This window comes from Oryctolagus cuniculus, chromosome 7 (assembly GCF_051225735.1).
Source record: "Oryctolagus cuniculus isolate XC-2025 breed Fujian yellow rabbit chromosome 7, ASM5122573v1, whole genome shotgun sequence".
Lineage (NCBI taxonomy): Eukaryota > Metazoa > Chordata > Mammalia > Lagomorpha > Leporidae > Oryctolagus > Oryctolagus cuniculus.
The window spans coordinates 78,104,931-78,125,855 of record NC_142873.1 but is presented as its reverse complement, the minus strand read 5'-3'; the positions used below and the strand labels follow the sequence as shown (position 1 = coordinate 78,125,855).

The 20,925-nt window shown below is 39.9% G+C and overlaps 1 protein-coding gene across 14 annotated transcripts in view; it reads left to right on the top strand.

The window, feature by feature from the left end:
* The window catches only part of CCDC18 (coiled-coil domain containing 18), a 139,320-nt gene that overhangs the window by 64,173 nt on the left and 54,222 nt on the right, over positions 1-20,925 (top strand). For all 14 annotated transcript variants that reach the window (XM_008264871.5, XM_070078029.2, XM_051857478.3 and 11 more), the window contains 4 exons: positions 5,755-5,922; positions 11,550-11,692; positions 16,599-16,762; positions 16,975-17,188. In XM_008264871.5, the coding sequence (XP_008263093.3) occupies positions 5,755-5,922; positions 11,550-11,692; positions 16,599-16,762; positions 16,975-17,188 (689 nt within the window). The remainder of the gene's footprint in view (positions 1-5,754; positions 5,923-11,549; positions 11,693-16,598; positions 16,763-16,974; positions 17,189-20,925) is intronic.

Genomic DNA, 20,925 nt, shown 5'->3' with positions numbered 1-20,925 from the left:
GAAACACCAGCATCCAATATCAGAGTGCCACTTCGAATCCCAGCTGCTCATCTTCTAATTCACCTCCCTGCTAATCCACATGAGAAAACAATGGAGAATGGCCTAAGTACCTGGACCCTTGCCACCCATGTGGGAGACCTAGATGGAGTTCTGAGCCTCTGGCCTTGGCCTGGACCAGCCCTGGCCATTGCAACCATTTGGGGAGTGAGCCAGTGAATGGAAGATCTCAGTCAATTAATCTCTATTTTTCCCTCTGCCTTTCAAATAAATAAATAAATGTTAAAATTTAAAAAAAAAGGTAACTCAAAACTTTGTTGAAATGAGTATCTTAAATACTAGATTAAAGACTTTTCTTATATTAATCTTGATACTCTCAGTTTCTTGCACTTTCAGTATGATAGGCATTCACTGTTTTCTCATAATGATACTTGAAGTGAAGAATTCCCTTATTTCTTTGATAGAATTTGTAATGCATGTTTTCTTTTTCTATAATTTTTATTTATTTTATTGGTTTGATAGGCAGAGAAACAGAAAGAGAGAGATTTCCCTATCTTAGTTCACTCCCTAAATGCCCTCAACAGCTGGGACTGGACCAGACCAAAGCCACTAGCTTAGAACTCATTCTGGGTCTCCGTGTAGGTGGTAGGAACCCCAAGAACGTAGACCACCACCTACTGCCTCCCAGGGGTGTACACTAGCAGGAAGCTGGAGTCAGGAGTGGAACTGGAACTGGAACTCGAACCCTGGCACTGTATGGGAGGTGGGCATCCCAAGTGGTGCCAAATACCTACCCCATATAATTGTATTTTAACCTAAAATACATGTTTAGAAATATTCTCAATAGTATTAATCAGAATTGACTTATTAAGAAATAATTTGCAAGGAAATATTCTTTTCCAGATGATGCAGTAATGCAGTTGTGATCAAAATAATATCAACTTTGGGATCTGAATTTTGGAAAAATATTTTAATTCCATACTAAAATGTTCCTTTAAAAATGCATTTAAAAGTAATGAAATTGTGTTTTTATGCAAAGTTACACTGTCAATATAATATAAAATAGATGTGAATAAAACTGTTTTATGCATAAATAATTTATTCAATAAAATCAATCATCTTGCTCATAAATATTTTTATTTAAATCTGTCGACTTAAATTTTAAGAAACATATAATATCGTTTGTTATATTTTTATTTTTATGTTTTTTAAAGATTTATTTATTTGCTTGAGAGGCAGAGTTATAGGCAGAGAGGGAGAGACAGAGAAAGGTCTTCTATATGCTGGTTCAGTCCCCAAATGGCTGTAACAACGGAAACTGGGTTGATCTGAAGCTCAGAGCCAGGAGTTTGTTCCAGGTTTCCCATGCAGAAGCAGGGCCCCAAGGACTTCGGCAGTCTTCCACTGCTTTCCCAGACCGTAACAGAGAACTAGATCGGAAGTGGAGCAGCCAGGACTTGAACTAGCACCCAAATGGGATGCTGGTGCTGCAGGCAGATGCTTAACCTACTATACCACAGCGCTGGCTCCTATGTTATATTTTTAATCAAAACAGTATTTTTGCTTTGGGTACACATTAATACCACATAAAGCAGCACAAAGTATATTTTATAATATAAACTCTACTTTCTTATTGACTTTATAAAATAAATACTGTGAGAAAGGTTTATTTTTCTGAAGATGCTATCTTAATAGAGACTATAATATAAAAAAAAAAAAAAAAACCTCCTGTATTTTTAAGGCAAAGCCAACTGGAATTTAAAGGTCAGTGCCATGAAATATCATATAAGTTTGGTAGAAATAAATTTGAGGGGTAATATGAATTAATATTTGTGATACAACTGATATTTGACATTTTGATGTATGTCATTAAAATTTGGCAGTAGCTAAATTACTGAAATAAAATTTTGTTATTGGTGCTGGTGTTGTGATGCAACAGGTTAAGCCACTGCCTATGAAGCCAGCATTCTATGTGAGCACTGGTTCGAGTCCTGCCTGCTCCACTTCCAATCCAGTTCCCTGATAATGTGCTTGGGCAGGTGCCTGGATCCCTGCACCCACGTGGGAGATCCTGATGGAGTTCTAGGCTCCTGCCTTTGGCCTGGCCCATCTCCAGCTATTGCAGCCATTTGGGGAGTGAACCAGTAGAAGGAAGTTCCACCCCCCCCCCCCCCCTATAACGCTGCCTTTCAAATAAACAAATTTTTACAACAAATTTTTGTTGTACTGTTTGGATTCTTGGTGTTTTGTTAGGTCTTGTTTCTTCTATTTTGTCTTTTTATTTTTTTTTTATTTTTTTTTTGACAGAGTGGATAGTGAGAGAGAGACAGAGACAGAGAGAAAGGTCTTCCTTTTGCCGTTGGTTCACCCTCCAATGGCCGCTGCGGCCGATGCACCGCGCTGATCCGAAGGCAGGAGCCAGGTACTTATCCTGGTCTCCCATGGGGTGCAGGACCCAAGCACTTGGGCCATCCTCCACTGCACTCCCGGGCCACAGCAGAGAGCTGGCCTGGAAGAGGGGCAACCGGGACAGAATCCGGTACCCCGACTGGGACTAGAACCCCGTGTGCCGGTGCCACAGATGGAGGATTAGCCTATTGAGCCGTGGCACCGGCCCTATTTTGTCTTATTTTTACATTTTGTCCATTTTCTCTCTAGGAAAATAAGTGTGAAACACAGTGTTCTAGTGAAGAAAATAGTATTTAAACCTATCTTGCAGAAAAATCAGTTCTTTATAAAGAAACCACTATAGAGGTGTGATCTGCAGTTTCGTTTGGAGCTAACAGAAATTTTTTTTTTTTTTTTTTGACAGGCAGAGTGGACAGTGAGAGAGAGAGAGACAGAGAGAAAGGTCTTCCTTTGCCGTTGGTTCACCCTCCAATGGCCGCCGCGGCCGGCGCGCTGCGGCCGGTGCACCGCGCTGATCCGATGGCAGGAGCCAGGAGCCAGGTGCTTTTCCTGGTCTCCCATGGGGTGCAGGGCCCAAGCACCTGGGCCATCCTCCACTGCACTCCCGGGCCACAGCAGAGAGCTGGCCTGGAAGAGGGGCAACCGGGACAGAATCCGGCGCCCCGACCGGGACTAGAACCCGGTGTGCCGGCGCTGCAAGGCGGAGGATTAGCCTAGTGAGCCGCGGCACCGGCCTGGAGCTAACAGAAATTTAATAAGGGGACATGATACCTGTTTACACTGAATTTTTTTAAAATATGTATTTATTTATTTAAAAGGCAAAGTTATAGAGTTAGAGGCAAAGGCAGAGAGATCGTTCATCAGCTAGTTCACTCCCCAAACGTCTACAGCATCCAGAGCTGGGCTGATCTGAAGCCAGGAGCCAGGAGCTTCTTCCAGGTCTCCCCTGCAGGTGCAGGGGCCCAAGCACTTGGACCATCTTCTACTGCTTTCTCAGGCCATAACAGAGAGCTGGATTGGAAGTGGAGCACCCAGGTCTCCAGCTAGCACCCATATGGGATGCTGGCACTGAAGGCGGCGGCAGCTTTATCCGTTGTGCCACAGCGCTGTCCCCTGAATTATTTTCGTAACAGAATTAAGTATACCAGTTAGCATTTAAAAAGAGTATAATAGCAGTTGCCTGTTATATTAGAGGTACTCTAAATTTATACCATTATCATACAATGTAGAAGTTTTAAATCTAAGTACTTCTCATCATGAACAACAAATATTTTGCCCCTAAGACTTTTATGATGCTGCTGATTGTTAAACTGCTGAATAATTAGAAAAAAGAACCAAGTTATAATATGTTTCCAGTGTTTTTATAAGGAATTTAAAATTTCTTTTTTTCTGGATTGATATTTATTGAAAAAATATTTGCTTTAAATGAATGGCTTTTTTTTTTTCATTTAAAAAATTCATTATAAAATCAGGCAGCACTGTGGTGTAGCGAGTAAAGTCGCTGCCTATAGTGCTGGCATCCCATATGGGCACTGGTTTGAGTCCTGGTTGTTCTACTTGCAATCCAGCTTTTGCTATGGCCTAGGAAAGCAGTGGAAGATGGCCCAAGTCTGTGGGCCCCTATACCCACATGGGAGACCCAGAAGAAGCTCCTGGCTCCTGGCTTAGGATCAGCCTAGCTCTGCATGTTCTGGCCATTTAGGGAGTGAACCAGCAGATGGAAGACTTCTCTCTCCCTCTGTCTCTCTTTGCCTCTGCCTCTCTGTAACTCTGCCTTTAAATAAATAAATAAATCTTTTAAAAAACTTCAGTACAAAATCAATAATAGGCAAACATTTAATGAAATTTACCCACAATTCACTCTCAACTACTTCAGTTTTCATTTTTCTAGTTCATTTATATTTTTATATCAATAAAATGTGATTTTTTAAACTTCTTTTCATTTTATAGAATTGTACATGTTTACTAGTCTTTCTAATTGTGATTTTAAATAGTTATATCATTTGTAATCAGACTGTATATCATCATTTATTAAATCTTCCCCTTTGGGAGGAGGTGAAATATTATAAAATATATTTTAAGTTGTGCTTTGTTGTTTATACTATTTAAAAAATAATTTTTGTAGGCAAATTTTTAGGAATTAGATTACCAGAAATGGAAAGGATTTTGTTTCCTTCTTGATATAGGTGCATAGGTGCTCTGAGATAGCTTTAAAGATACCTTTTTTTTTTTTTTTTTTTTTTTTGGACAGGCAGAGTGCTCAGTGAGAGAGAGAGAGAGAGACAGAGAGAAAGGTCTTCCTTTTGCCGTTGGTTCACCCTCCAATGGCCGCTGCAGGTGGCGCACCGCACTGATCCGATGGCAGGAGCCGGGTACTTATCCTGGTCTCCCATGGGGTGCAGGGCCCAAGTACTTGGGCCAACCTCCACTGCACTCCCGGGCCACAGCAGAGAGCTGGCCTGGAAGAGGGGCAACCAGGACAGAATCCGGCACCCTGACCGGGACTAGAACCCAGTGTGCCAGCGCCGCTAGGTGGAGGATTAGCCTAGTGAGCCGCAGCGCCGGCCAAAGATACCTTTTAAAGCCATTTTGTAGAGCAACGTAATTCAAGTTCTAACTATTTGGAGTGAATAAGCAAATTTCGTAGTTGGTATTGTTATTCTTTCATTTGTTCTTTGGACCGTGGATTTTCAGGAATGTTTGCTCTGATGCTATTTTATAAACAGTAATAATAACAACAATAATATAATAAATAGCATCTAACATTATGCAATGCCTTCATGGTTATAGTTTATTATCAGTAAGAGGGGGAAATGCAAGTAGAATGTAGAGAAATCCATGGCTGCCTATGTTCTTCCTTCTTTCTGAGAAGGGGCACAAAGAATGTGCTCCTTTAGTATCCATGTAGTGTGGCGAGATGTGTTCCGTGTTTCTGCCCAGGGAAACTTGTTTATGACTCAGAGTTCAGGGTTTTATTTGGGGCCAGACACAGAGGAACAATGACCAGCTTACAAGTATCAAAATTCTAGACTTAGACAGAAAGCATGTTTCAGTGCCCAGCCGAGCCAAAATAACTTCATCACTTAAGAATATTTCAAAAGCTATATGCTCAGACACCAAGAGCTAGTCTGGTAATGAGGCATTTATAATATATCCTTCTATAAGGAAGAAGAACACTTCCCTCCCCAAAGACAAATTATAGCCTTGAATACGATTGCCCCACACAACAGCTGGAGATAACTGTCTAATAAGAAAGACAGCTTTGACATTTTATTGCTTTCTAGTTAAAGCATTTCATTGTAATGAGAAATATATATATATATATAAATATATGTATATGTTTGTTAGGTATATTGTTTGCAAAAAGAGCTAAAGATAAAAAATCACAGTCTTCAAGAGACTATGGAGCAAAATGTTATTCTACAGCATACTCTTCAGCAACAGCAGCAAATGTTACAACAAGAAACAATTAGAAATGGAGAGCTAGAAGATATACAAACTAAACTTGAGAAACAGGTATGTATTATCATTCAAGAATGATTTTATTTGTATGAAATTCAAATTTTTAAAATCATTAATATATTATTGGTTAGTTATATAAATTGCTGTTTAACATCAAAGAGTTCACATTCTATTAAATATTCTGTATCAATGTTGTATTCCCTTGGAGTCTGACCTGCATTTCTACACTGGGGCTGAATGTCAGTCCATACAATTTAGTTATAATTTATACTTCTTTATTCAATCTCTCTTTTCTTCTTGAACCCAAATATAATACCTATCTAAATCATTATCCCTTCTAATTTGTTCTTTTTGGATAACATGGTGTGACATTCCCTAACAAAAATTACAAAGCACTGGACTAAAATTGAAATCTCAAAGTTACCCCTGCTACTTCTTTTTTTTTTAAAGATTTATTTATTTATTTGAAAGAGTTACACAGAGAGAGAAGGAGAGACAGAGAGAGAGGCCTTCAATCCGCTAGTTCACTCCCCAGTTGGCCACAATGGCCGGAGCTGTGCTGATCTGAAGCCAGGAACCAGGAGCTTCTTCCGGGCCTCCCACATGGGTGCAGGAATACAAGCACTTGGGCCATCTTCCACTGTTTTCCCAGGCCATAGCAGAAAGCTGGATCAAAAGTGGAGCAGCCGGTCTCAAACCAGCACCATATGGGATGCCAACACTGCAGGCGGTGGCTTTACCTGCTACACTACAGCACCGGCCCCATACCCTTGCTACTTCTAAAAAAGGTTATTACTCCAGTGAAAGAGTCCTAGGCAATTTTCTACCAAGGTCTAATCTTTTTTCTTTAATTTTTTAAAAATATTCATTTATTTATTTGAAAGGCAGAGTTACAGAGAGGCACAGGCAGAGAGGGAGAAAGGTCTTCTATCTGCTGGTTCACTCCCCAGATGGCCACAACGGCCAGAGCTGCGCTGATCAGGACCCAGGTGCTTCTCCTGGGTCTCCCATGCAAGTGCAGGGGACCGAAGACTTGGGCCATCTTCTGATCAGAAGTGGAGCAGCACCTGTATGGGGTGCTGACTCTGCAAACCAGGGCTTTAACCCACTATGCCACAGTGCTGGCTCCATCTTTTTTCTTTCATTCATTACCAAGTTTATCTGAATTATTTAGACAGATATTTCACATTTTTTTTTGTTTTTCTCTTTTCAAAAGAAATCATGTTTCAGAAATATATACATTTTTGTTTCTGGTGTACTGCTTACTATACTTTACCTCTTTTTCATTTGATCTTTATTCTTTCATTTATCCTCAGCCTCATCCGTTGTTTGAATGTCTCTAGCAGAACTCATGTTGAATTTAATCTCCATTATGAGGTATTAAGAGGTGGCACCAGGTGAGACCTTTAAGAGCTGTGTTGGGGACAGTGCTGTGGCATAGTGGGTAAAGCCACTGTCTGCAGTGCCAGCATCCTATATGGTTGCTGGTTCAAGTCCCAGCTGCTTCACTGCTGATCCAGCTCTCTACTTTGTTGCAGCCATTTGGGGAGTGAACCAGCAATTGGAAGACCTCTCTCTCTCTCTTCCTGTTCCTCTCTATAACTCTGCCTTTCAAATAAATAAATGAAATCTTAAAAAAAAATTGGAGTTAGTTCTTCTTTAAATGTTTGGTAGAATTCAGCAGTGAATCCATCCGGTCCTGGGCTTTTCTTTGTTGGGAGGGACTTTATTACTGATTCAATTTCTGTCTCAGTTATGGGTCTGTTTAGGTTTTCTATATTTTCATGGTTCACTTTAGATAGGTTGCATGTGTCCAGGAATCCATTTCTGATAGATTTCTCTGTTTGCTGGCATACAACTCTGTAGTAATTTCTGATGACTTTTTATTTCTGTGGTGTCTGTTGTTACATTCCCTTTTTCATCTCTGATTTTATTGATTTGGGTCTTTTCTTTTTTTAGTTAGTTGGACCAATGGTGTGTCAATTTTGTTTATTTTTTCAAAAAACCAGTTCTTCATTTGGCTGATCTTCCTCTCTTTGGTGTTTGATTCCCACTACCTATGCCCCTTTTACTCTTATTTTTGCAGAATTGATTATGATTCTTATTCCTTTTAAGATGGTGTAGCAGGATTTGTGAACAAAGAGGAAACACCAGTTAACAAGGAAGTATTCTTTTATTATGCCAGCATAAGGCTCAGTTGGATTTTTATCCAAAAGACTGAGCTCTGAACCAAGAGGGGTATTTTCTAATATATGGTTTTAGCTTTTTTGTCTCCCTTATATGGGTATCTGCATACATTTGATTGGATATTCTAATGATACATGGCCCTTACAGGAATTGATACAGTATTGCACATGCTTACATAGTTACTGATAATGTTTCTTCCACACACATACTGAGTTGTATGTCGACTGTCTGGCATAGATTAACACTGTTGCTCTGTGTTAGCAAGCAGAACAGTTACATGCAAGCAGATAGTGACCACAGTTGAAACATTTACAGGCAAGCAGATAATGACCATATCCCATTCCCAGGATAAGTTTTTTTCTTTTCTTCTATTTCTATTTTGAGAAGGCCTCTACCACAGTAGTTTTATTTCTATGTTGGTTTTGTGGTTTTCTTGTGTTTTTGTTTCTCTCTATATATTTGATTTGAATTTTTTATTTGGTAATTTTATCGCTTTGTGTTCCTTGCTTTAAAAGGTGTTTTGTCCTCTAGAATGTTTCTAAAGGTATACAGACATTTATATCTAAATATTTCGTCAGTATTTAGAGTAAATTTTCCAGTATATATTCTTTTTGCCTTTCATGTTCTGCAATGTACAGCTTCTGTGTTGGATCCTTTGAGGTTATTATTCATCTTTAAATTCTTTTGCTTGTGTGTGTGCTACTTAATCAAGAATAGACTGAGTACATTTGCCTTGATTTCTTTCCATTTTAATCTAGATACTGTTTTCATTTTATTCTTTGAAGTTGAGATGGGGAGGTAGATATTGATGGTTTATAATTTGTATTACGTTCTTCAATGAGAGATTTTAGAAGAGCAAGCAGAATGTTAAAGTCAAAAGCCAGAGGTTAACTTTGAAAGCACAGTCATATTAATGTTCACAAAAAAACATAAAGTGCCTAAGACTACTTAGAGAATATAGAATGAAAGTGAAATGACTGACTTGGACGGATCACTGAAGGATGTGATAGGTGGAAGCCACAGTAAGTATTTCATGAAGGAAGGAATCACAATTGGTGTCATGGGCTGCTAGAATCAGTGTCACATTAAATGAAGGCTGGGAACTGTTCATTGGTATTAGCAACTGGGAAGTCACTGATGATGTAATCAGTTTATATGGAATGGCCAGTTTGCTATGGGTAAAGGAATTAAAAAAAGAAAAAGTGAGACAATGATACAGCAAGCAGAGAAACCTCTGAGAAGTTGGGTTATGAAGGGAAGGAAAGAAAGAGTAGTAGCTGGAGAGAGGTAGAAGTATAAAAGAAAATTTGTTAGAATTGGAAGATCTTGAACATGTTTAAATGCTAAAATAAGAAAAAAAAGTAACGCTAGAAAGAGAAACTGAAGATACATACAGGAGAGAGCAGAGATGGTCAATGGTATGAGATTCCTCAGAAAGTGGATAAGGAATTGAATCCAGAATACCCAGGAAGCAATTTGATTCCTTTGTTGTAGAATAGCAGGAAGAATAACTAGGGAACAAATGCAAATTGTAAAGTTTGAAGTCAAAAGAGATTCTAGGAATCCTTTCCTTAGTGAATCTATTTGTGAAGAGGAAAAGGAACATAATTTATCAAAAAGAAGAACATTTCACGTAGGGACAGTAAAAGGGGGACCATTTGCCATTACTTTGTTCAGTTCTTTTAAGTCCTATTTTAGTGTTACAGTGTGGCCACTTTCTCTCTGTCTCAGTGAAATGTCTTTATTATTTACAAGTAAGTTTTGATCTTATATTTTAGAACATTACTTCCTGATTTATACTTTTTCTTTTTTTTTCTTTTTTCTTTTTTTTCAGGCAGAGTGGACAGGGAGAGAGAGAGAGAGAGAGAGAGACAGAGAAAAAGGTCTTCCTTTGCCGTTGGTTCACCCTCCAGTGGCCACCGCGGCCGGCGTGCTGCAGCCGGCGCACCGTGCTGATCCGATGGCAGGAGCCAGGTGCTTCTCCTGGTCTCCCATGGGGTGCAGGGCCCAAGCACTTGGGCCAACCTCCACTGCACTCCCATGCCACAGCAGAGAAATGACCTGGAAGAGGGGCAACCGGGACAGAATCTGGTGCCCCAACCGGGACTAGAACCCAGTGTGCCGGCGCTGCAAGGTGGAGGATTAGCCTATTGAGCCGCGGCGCCGGTTATACTTTTTTTTTTTTTTTTTGACAGGCAGAGTGGACAGTGAGAGAGAGAGACAGAGAGAAAGGTCTTCCTTTTTGCCGTTGGTTCACCCTCCAATGGCCGCCGCTGCAGCCGGCGCACCGCGCTGATCCTGGCAGGAGCCAGGAGCCAGGTGCTTTTCCTGGTCTCCCATGGGGTGCAGGGCCCAAGCACCTGGGCCATCCTCCACTGCACTCCCTGGCCATAGCAGAGAGCTGGCCTGGAAGAGGAGCAACCGGGACAGAATCCGGCGCCCCAACCGGGACTAGAACCCGGTGTGCCGGCGCCGCAAGGTGGAGGATTAGCCTATTGAGCCACGGCGCCGGCCGCCGGTTATACTTTTGCTTTTTATAATACATCTTTTTTTTTTAAAGATTTATTTATTTATTTGAAAGTCAGAGTTACACAGAGAGAGGAGAGGCAGATCAAGAGAGAGAGACAGAGAGAGAGAGAGAGAGAGAGAGAGGTCTTCCATCTGCTGGTTCACTCCCAAGATGGCCACGACAGCCGGAGCTGGGCCAATCTGAAGCCAGGAGCCAGGAGCCAGGAGCTTCTTCCGTGTCTCCCACGTGGGTGCAGGGGCCCAAGCACTGGGCCATCTTCCACTGCTATCTCAGGCCACAGCAGAGAGCTGGATTGAAGAAGAGCAGCTGGGACTAGAACCAGTGCCCATATGGATGCTGGCGCTTCAGGCCAGGGTGTTAACCTGCTGTGCCACAGCGCCGGCCCCTTTATAATACATCTTGAAACTGAATTATAAGCTAGGCTACATTTTTTTTAAACTTTTATTTAATGAATATAAATTTCCAAAGTACGGCTTATGGATTACAATGGCTTCCCCCCCATAACGTCCCTCCCACCCGTAACCCTCCCCTTTCCCATTCCCTCTCCCCTTCCATTCACATGAGGATTCATTTTCAATTCTCTTTATATACAGAAGATCAGTTTAGCATACATTAAGTAAAGATTTCAACAGTTTGCTCCCACACAGAAACATAAAGTGAAAAATAATAGATGATTTTTTAAATGATGATGAAATCAGATCAGACCTATTGTCATGTTTAATCCCAGCGAGAGTCAAGTTGGGAATTGATAATTTCTTCTTCTTTTTTTTTAACAGAAGATCAGTTTAGTATACATTAAATAAAGATTTCAACAGTTTGCACCCCCATAGAAACACAAAGTGAAAGATACTGTTTGAGTACTCGTTATAGCATTAAGCCTCAATGTACAGCACATTAAGGCTACATTTTTATAAGTGTTTTCCTTCAAATAATGTTGACCTGATTTTGAAAACTGCTTTACTAGGTGTCAAAACTGGAACAGGAACTTCAAAAACAAAGGGAAAGTGCAGCTGAAAAATTGAGAAAAATGGAGGAGAAGTGTGAAGCAGCCACACATGAAGCAGAGTTGAAAAGGCAAAAAGTTATCGAGCTTACTGGCACTGCCAGGTAAAATGTGAATGTTAGTTTTATTAAACTTCCCATTTCAGCATAATTAGTATTTGAATTTCAAAATCAGGTAACCAATGAAATCTTTTCTTGATGAATTAATTTCCCCATGATCTGTGTTCATATAGCATATTTTGTTTGTATCTCCCTCATATCTCTTATATATTTTTAAATTGTAATTTAATACTTTTAACTTTCTTCTGTTTTGTAAGTTTTTTAAAACAAGAATCATACCTGGTTTATTTTAGAGTTTCCATACCACGAGCAACAACTAGGTCCTTATAGCACATAAAACTCAGCAATTGTTGCATTAAATTATTAATAACACTGAAACTTGTAAGCAAAGATGTGCTTACATACAGGGAACTTTCAAGAAATCTAATTGTATGTGGAGGAAGTATCAGAAAAATGTAACTGATTTTCAGCTTTGACTCAATGTTAAAATCGCCTGTGTAGCATCTAAGACAAACTGATGTATGGGTCCCATCTTTAGATTAAATCACATCTGAAGTTTCTGATTTACTTCTTGGGCCCAGGCATTAATATTTAATTGTCAAGAAAGTAATCTGTGACCTGAAAGAAATACCCAACTTCCTTGGACCTCTTCTGTTTTGTCCACAAGAATTGATTTATTAACAGTATAATTAACCCATCCTTCTACTAACAGGAGTCAGAAGTGAACTTAGGCACTAGAACTGAAGCCATATATCCCCAGGTTCCCTGTTCCCTATTGATAGGGGTTAAGATTGGACCTTTGTGCTCAGAGTAACACCTTGCTTCCCTGGATAACTTCAACACTCTCAAGAGGGTGTCCCCTGATTAAGGGTAAAACCAAAAAATCCTCAGGCTGTCTTTCTTCCCTTGACAGGTTTTTACCAACTAATAAGCATCACCCTAGTGTCTACCTTGAATCCATGAAGATCACTATATTTTATGCTTATCTATGCCAAACACCACAAGAAGCACTAGATTTGCAAGTCAAGCTTCATCTCTTCTCTCACACAAATTCCCAGAGTTTTCTATGTACTATATTCCTTTCTTCCACCCCATCCTAACTTCTGTAGACTTCTGTGGCTTCTGAAATTCACAGTGCATCCTGAGAGACAGCTCTTGTATTCTCTACCTCCTTTTCTCTTTCTGTAACAGAAACCCTGACATCTCTTTCTGTAACAGAAACAGAATTCCTCTGTGGACATTGCCTTTTCCTTTGCAGCCTTGTAATGTTACACCTTTTCTACACAGCTCTTGTACCAGAGTAACAGCACAGAATAGCATACGTTACTCTGTGAGCCTCATGTCATCAGGTCATATCATCCCTCATTGTTGCTGAACTACCGAGCATACTGGTCAGTACCACTCATGATTCTTAGAGATTTTAATGTGCATCTAGATGATTCTACTGATACCTTAGCTTCTCATCTTTTAAAATTTCTCTCTAATGATTCTGATGACTTGCCCTAGATCTTACTGTTATGGACAATTACCAAAGAAACTGAACAGCACTCGAGGCTTTGATGGGAAAAGCACACAGTTTATTTACACATACAGGCTTAACTAGACTTGTGTCTCAAGTGTCAAGCCCCAATCCTCTGTCTTTCCCTACTTTTATACCCTAAATTTAGTGAGGAAGTAAGAAGGTAGTTTCGGGGAAATTTCAGGGAGCACACTGTTATTTTAGACCCTAACATGTCACAACTACAAGGTAAGATAGTTTTACATACATTGATGAGTAAATTATAACTTAAAGACAGTTTCAGGAGGCACACAACTATCCTATCTTAGGTATGTGACTAGGCCTTTATGGCAGATGGGGAACCAGACTGGTTTCTAATTCAGTATTGGTTTGCTTAGACGTAGCTGGCACTTTGATAACAAGTGGGAGGGAGTCTATAACATTGCCTCAAACTGGCTCCTTAATGGCAAGCAGGAGGGGATCTGTAACATTATAATTTATAATAACTATAGTTTCTCCAAAATCTGAATATTATACGTCTGCCCCATCTTACTGTCTGATGCCCTGTAATACCGCAAATCCAACAATTCTTTAACTGAACCAGGACATTGATTCTACCTCTGTCTCATTCCTCTATGCCCTCTCTCCTTTCTTTATCAGAGTTTAATTCTGGTTAGTTTTTCAGATCATTAATTTGAATATACCCACAACTCCCTTACCTTTTCTTTGTGTTACAGAACTCGGACTACTCCATGCTTACATATTTATAGATGCTGGAGAAAAATATGACCACTTGACTAATTTTGCTTTAAATTCATAATTTCAAATCTTATGCATTCTTTAAGTGCTACCTGGTAATTATATTTTTTGCCATCATAGAGGATTATTTTACAGCCTCGCATCTTTCAAAACATTTAACAACCCCTGCCGTTATCCTTGTTCTCATTGATGATCTTGTTTTCTCTTTTACTGGAAAAATTGAAGCAAATGCATCTTCTTTTCTTAACCCTACTGTTTTGACAAAAAAAGGAAATTTCTAGATTATAGCTGATAAGCACATTTAGTAGGAAAAAGTCCTAAATATTGATGGAAGGCTTATCAAATAAAGGATTAAATTATATAAGAAAGATATACTTTAGTTTCAAGAAATCTTCCCTTCATGAAGGGTTTTCCTCAGTTTCATGTGTTCATAATCCTTCCACTTCTGTAACTACTATTTATAAAGCTCTATTTTTTCTTATTGAGATATTAGAATTAAAATATACCTGTATATGTCTCCTAGGATCTATTTTAGAATTAAAATATGAGAGAGAGAGAGAGAGAGAGAGAGAGAGAGAGAAAGGAAACTAGTTTATGGAGCACCTTCTGTGTGCTGGCAATGTGCTTATTAGACATTAATTAATTTGATCTCAAAACAGCCCATAATAATTTTTTTAAGATTTATTTATTTATTTGAAAGGCAGAATTACAGAGAGGCAGAGGCAGAGGTAAAAAGAGAGGGAGAGAGAGAGAAAGGGAGAGAGAGAGAGTCTTCCATCTGCTGGTTCACTCCCCAAATAGCTGCAGCCAGGAGCTTCTTCCGGGTCTCCCTTGTAGGTACAAGGGCCAAGGACTTGGACCATCTTCCACTGTTTTCCCAGGCCATAGCAGAGAGTTGGATCTGAAGTGGAGTATCTGCGACTTGAACTGGTGCCCATATGGGATGTAGGCACTGGAGGTGGAGACTTTACCCGCTACATCACAGAGCCAGCTCCAATAAAGTGCTTTTTTTTTTTTTTTTTTTTTTTACAGGCAGAGTTAGACAGTGAGAGAGAGAGAGACAGAGAGAAAGGTCTTCCTTTTTCCATTGGTTCACCTCCCAAATGACCGCTATGGCTGGCACGCTACGCCAATCCAAAGCCAGGAGCCAGGTGCTTCCTCTTGGTCTCCCATGCAGGTGCAGGGACCCAAGCACTTGGGCCATCCTCCACTGCCTTCCTGGGCCACAGCAGAGAGCTGGACTGGAAAAGGAGCAACCGGGACAGAATCTGGCGCCCCGACTGGGACTAGAACCTGGGGTGCCGGCGCCACAGGCGGAGGATTAAACTAGTGAACTGCAGCGCCGGCCCAATAAAGTTCTATTATACCTATTTTAAGATAAGAAGCTGAAACTCAAAGAAGTTAAACATGCTGTAAAACTGGTTTTTCTTTCTGTTACGAAACTAGAAGATTTTTCTGGTACCACATGTAAATATCACTGCATGTGAATAATTTTGACCCTTGTTCCGCAGAGCTAAGTCTCCTGTAACATTTGTTAAATTTCTGATTATCTCTATAGCTGGAGAGTCTCAGCTGCCATGTTCTAAAAGTCCAATATATCTTTGCATAATTCTTCGTTTAGCCTTTTTGTTTTTTTTTTCCATATTAGACTTGCTGTGACCTAACAACTCTGGGACAAAACACTATTATATTTATGGAAAAATTGGTGGGTTAAAGCCTGTCAAAATTGTTTTTTTTTTTTTTTTTAAGATTTATTTATTTATTTGAAAGAGTTACTGAGAGGCAGAGAGAGAGGTCTTCCATCTGCTGGTTCATTCCCCAGGTGGTCACAGCAGCCAGAGCTGTGCCGATCTGAAACCAGAAGCCAGGAGTTTCTTCCAGGTGCAGAGGCTCAAAGCTTTGGGCCATCTTCCACTTCTTTCCCAGGCCATAGCAGAGAGCTGGTACAGAAGTGGAGCAGCTGGGACTTGAACCTGTCCCCATATAGAAGGCTGGCACTTCAGGCAGTGGCTTTACTCCCTATGCCACAGCACTGGCATCCAAGGCTGTCAAAATTGTAAACATTTTGGGAGAACTTTTAGTATTGTATTACTTAAGAAAGTCTGTGGAGAATACATATAATAAAAAATTATGCATGGATTTCAAAATTGTTTTTGCACTAAAATAAACTAATCTTTTAATTCAGTTTTTCCACAAACTTTTAAAAGATTGATTGATTTGAAAGAGTTACAGAGAGAGATGTCTTCCATATGCTGGTTCACTCCCGAATTGTCCACAGTGGCTGGAGATGGGTCAGTCAGAAGCCAGGAGCTAGTAGGAGCTTCTTCCAGGTCTCCCACATGGGTGCAGAGACCCAAGGACTTGGGCCATCTTTTACTGCTTCCCCAGGTACATTAGCAGGGAGCTAGTGGCCCAGCCTAACCCTAGTAGTGGTAGGCATTTGGGGAGTGAACCAACAAATGAAAGAAATCCATCTTTCTCTGTCTTTTCCTCTCTCTCTCTCTCTCTCTTACTCTGCCTTTCAAATAAATAATTTTTTTAAGAATAAAGTGATCCAAATCTGAAAAAAAGACTGTGACTAGACATTTTACTGATACTTGTCCTTGTATAACTTGCAAGTTTTGTTTAATGAGAAACCTGTCAGTTGGTTTTTTAAGATTCTAAATACTTCTTTTATTGTTTGTTTTTACTTAGGCAAGTAAAACTTGAGACAGATCAGTACAAAGAAGAGCTGTCCAAAATGGAAAAAGAAATAATGCACCTAAAACGAGATGGAGAAACTAAAGCAATGCGTCTCTCTCAATTAGATATGATCTTAGATCAGACAAAGACAGAAATAGAAAAGAAAACAAATACTGGTAAGTAACAGGTTAGCTGAGCTTAGCTGCCTGCATATTTGTACTTAAGTGAAAAAAAGTGAGATTTTAAGGTAGTGGGGCTGGAAGGGACAAAAATGGTCAATATTTGCCTCTTGTAGGTAAATAAAATTGGATATTAATTATAATTACTTACAGTTCTTAATAGCAAATGGTTTACATGTAATTTCAAAATTATTTTCTTCTCTTAATAGTGAAAGAGTTAGAAAAGTTACAGCACCACACTGAATCTGAACTAACAGAAGCCTTGCAGAAACGGGAAGCACTAGAGACTGAACTACAAAATGCTCATGGAGAATTAAAAAGCACTTTAAGGCAACTGCAGGAATTGAGAGATGTGCTACAGAAGGCTCAGTTATCATTAGAGGAAAAATATACTACTATAAAGGATCTTACATCTGAACTTAGGTGAGTTGAATAATAAACAGTATCACAATTACAGATACTTCACCTTATCATGGTAGTTCTTGGGTGATACAAACTTTGTTTTTGAATTTCAGATGTCCTAACATTTCACCTTTGACTCACCATGGCTAATGCTATTCAGCCCAACCCATGTTCTATAACTAATTCGGCTTGTAGTATCTGCAGATGGTTCCATCTTCAGTCCTTGGAACAATATATGCTAGTCCAAGTGGTAGAAAAAATTTGGGGAAGGGTACAGCAGTACCCTATACCAAAATAATATTATTAATTATTATTGTATTATTAATAATATTTCTTTGTATTAAACCTTTATTTTATGCCAGGGACTTTACATATAATTCCACTCATTCCCCTACTGCAAACCTCTCAGATTATTGTCATGTTTTTACAGTTGAAAAGATTGAGGTTTGAGAAAATTAAGTAAAATGCCCATAATTGTAGAGTCCAGAAAAGCGTTGCATACAAGTCTGTACAACTCCTAAATCTAGATTCTTAGGTTAGCAGTGATAGTATAAAATGCTTGGCTAGCACACATTCGTAGTGAGTAGAGAAGAGCCAGACCAGAGCCAAAGTATGGAAAATAGACCCAGAAAAGGAAAACAGAGGTACAAAACAGGGAGTGAAAGATACTATAAAAGAATAGGATAAAGAGTAGTAAGATGATCAAAAGAAACTTAGATGTTATATCCCGGATTCATTGTAGGGACCCCCTTTTGCTGCCCACAAATTCATCTTTAGTAGATTTCTTTTCTTTCCTTTTTTTTTTTTTTTTTTTTACATGCAAAGTGGACAGTGAGAGAGAGACAGAGAGAAAGGTCTTCCTTTGTCCGTTGGTTCACCCTCCAATGGCCGCCGCGGCCGGCGCACCCCGCTGATCTGAAGCCAGGAGCCAGGTGCTTCTCCTGGTCTCCCATGGGGTGCAGGGCCCAAGCACTTGGGACATTCTCCACTGCACTCCCGGGCCACAGCAGAGAGCTGGCCTGGAAGTGGGGAAACCAGGACAGAATCTGGCGCCCCGACCAGGACTAGAACCCGGTGTGCCGGCACTGCAGGCGGAGGATTAGCCTAGTGAGTGATGGCGCCAGCCATAGTAGATTTCATATAGCTTTAAGTACATTGTGTCAGACAGTTCCAAACCCATTTCTTCAGTATTGACCTCTTCCTCTAACTCTAGATTCAATATCAAATAATTTATCTCCACTTTGATTTTTTTTTCACTTGGATATTCTTTTTTTTTCTTTTTTAAAGATTTTACTTACTTGAGAGGTAGAGTTACAGAGAGAGAGAGCGCACGAGACAGAGAGAAAGGTCTTTCATCCACTGATTCACTCCCCAGCTGGCCACAGCAGCCAGAGCAAGGCTGATTTGAAGCTGGGAGCCAGGAGTTTTTCTGGATCCCCTACACGTTTTCAAGGGCCAAGCACTTGGGCCATCTTCTGCTGCTTTCCCAGGCCACAACAGAGAGATGAATTGGAAGAGAAGCAGCCAGGACATGAACCAGAGCTCGTATGGGTTGCCAAGATGTAGGCAGAGGCTTAGCCTACTAAGCAACAGTGCCAGCCCCAACTTGGATATTCTTAAGAGACATCTCAAACTTGGCCAAAACACAACTCACTTATTTCCTCATAATCCTGTCTTTCCTCTATCTCAGTAACATGCAGTTGCTCCAACCAGAAATCTGTAATGTTATTCTTGTTATCTTTTTCCATCCAATCTGTTAGCAAGTTATGTTTTTATTTCTAAAACATATCCTGAAATCCAGCACCGACATTTAAGATGCCACTCAAGACATCCACATCCCATATTGGAATGCCTGCGTTCATGTCCTGCCTCTGCTTCTGATTCTAGCTTCCTGCTGTTGTGCACTCTAGGAGGCATCAGATGATGGCCTAGTATATGAGTCCCTATCACCCATGTGGGAAATCTGGATTGGATTCCTGGCTCCTGGCTTCAGCCTGGCTCAGCCCCATCTGTTGTTAGTATTTAGAGAGTGAATCAGTGAATTGGAAAACTTTCTCTCTCTCTCTCTCTCTCTTTCTGCTTTTTAAATAAATAAATTCTCAGTACTTTTTAGAATCTTGGAGTATGGGAAGGATCTGTAAATATTTGCTAAATCAGTGTTAAGTAATTAGTGCATGAAATCACTACATAGTGAAATCTTATGTTATAGCTAATGCATGTATTTTGGAAGTTCAGCTGTTTGCACTGATAGAAGTTAAAGTTTTCTTTAGAATTAATTTCATACTAATTTTGGAATATTAGTTTTAGCCTTGTGTTGTAACTCATGAAACTTTTAGAAGAATATTAAGTAGATAGCTCACTAAAATACAGAATCTGCTTCTTAAAATTAGTACATTTATCAATACTGTTTAATATTTCGGGATCAACATTTTCAGCCTTTGAAATCATATCAGAACTTAGATTATATTTCTGAATTAAAATATATGATCACGGGCTTCATAGTGGTAGAAGAACATTGTGTCAGTATACAGGGGTGGGGAACCTTTTTTCTGCCAAGGGCCATTTGGATATGTATAACATCATTCATGGGCCATACAAAATTATCAGATTAAAAATTAGTCTGCTATAGACATATTGAATTTTTTAAAAAAGTATTTATTTATTTGAAAGAGTTACATGGAGAGGGAGAGGGAGAGAGGGGGAGAGAGAGAGGGAGAGAGAGGGAGAGAGGGAGGGAGGGAGGTCTTTCATCTGATGGTTCACTCCTCAGTTGGCCGCAATGGCTGAGAGAGGGGGTGGGGGCAGAGGTCTTCCATCCGATGGTTCACTCCTCAATTGGCCGCAATGGCTGGAGCTGTTGCTGATCCGAAGCCAGGAGCCAGGAGCCTCCTCTGGGTCTCCCACGCGAGTGCAGGGGCCCAAGGACTTGGGCCATCTTCCACTGCTTTCCCAGGCCATAGCAGCTGGATCTGAAGAGGAACAGCCAGGTCTTGACCCGGCGCCCATATTTGATGCCAGCACTTTAGGCCAGGATGTTAATCCACTGCGCCACAGCGCTGGCCCCTAGATTTATTGAATTTTGAGTTCTGCCTATGGTTGCCTTGGCAAGGCCAGACCAAATTATTTCCCATGTGTCATTTGGCCTGTGGGCCAGACGTTCCCTACACCTAATATAAAGTCATGTTTTAGTGAGGTTTTTGACAGGACTAGAATTTATTTAAAATATAAAATATTTTACATTAGAGTTTAGTACCTAATTTAAAAAAATATATTTGAGAAAAAGAGCAACAGATATATATATAGAGGTCGTCCATTTCTGGTTCACTCCCCAAATGTCTACAACAACCCCTGACTAGAGCTAAAGCCAGGAGACAGAAGCCTGAAACTCAATCTTTGTCTACCATGGTGACTGAAACTCCAGTCACTTATTATTCACTACTACCTCCCAAGGTCTGCATTAGCAAGAAGCTGAGTATAGAATCCAGTCACTCCAATATGGTTATATGTTTTAACCTTAGTCATAACCACTAGGCCAAACACTGGGTCCTAGTACTTCATTATACATTAAAGTTTCATTTTGAATATAATTCCAATATGAAATATGAGAGTAATTTATGGAAAGTGAAATTAAAACACATGTTTACTTTGATGCAAAAAAACTTTGAAATCCATGCATAATTTTTTCATGAATTTTTTAAGACTCCTTAATACAAGGGTCTTTCTCTGAAATACAAATTTCAGCAGAATCACAACTGTTA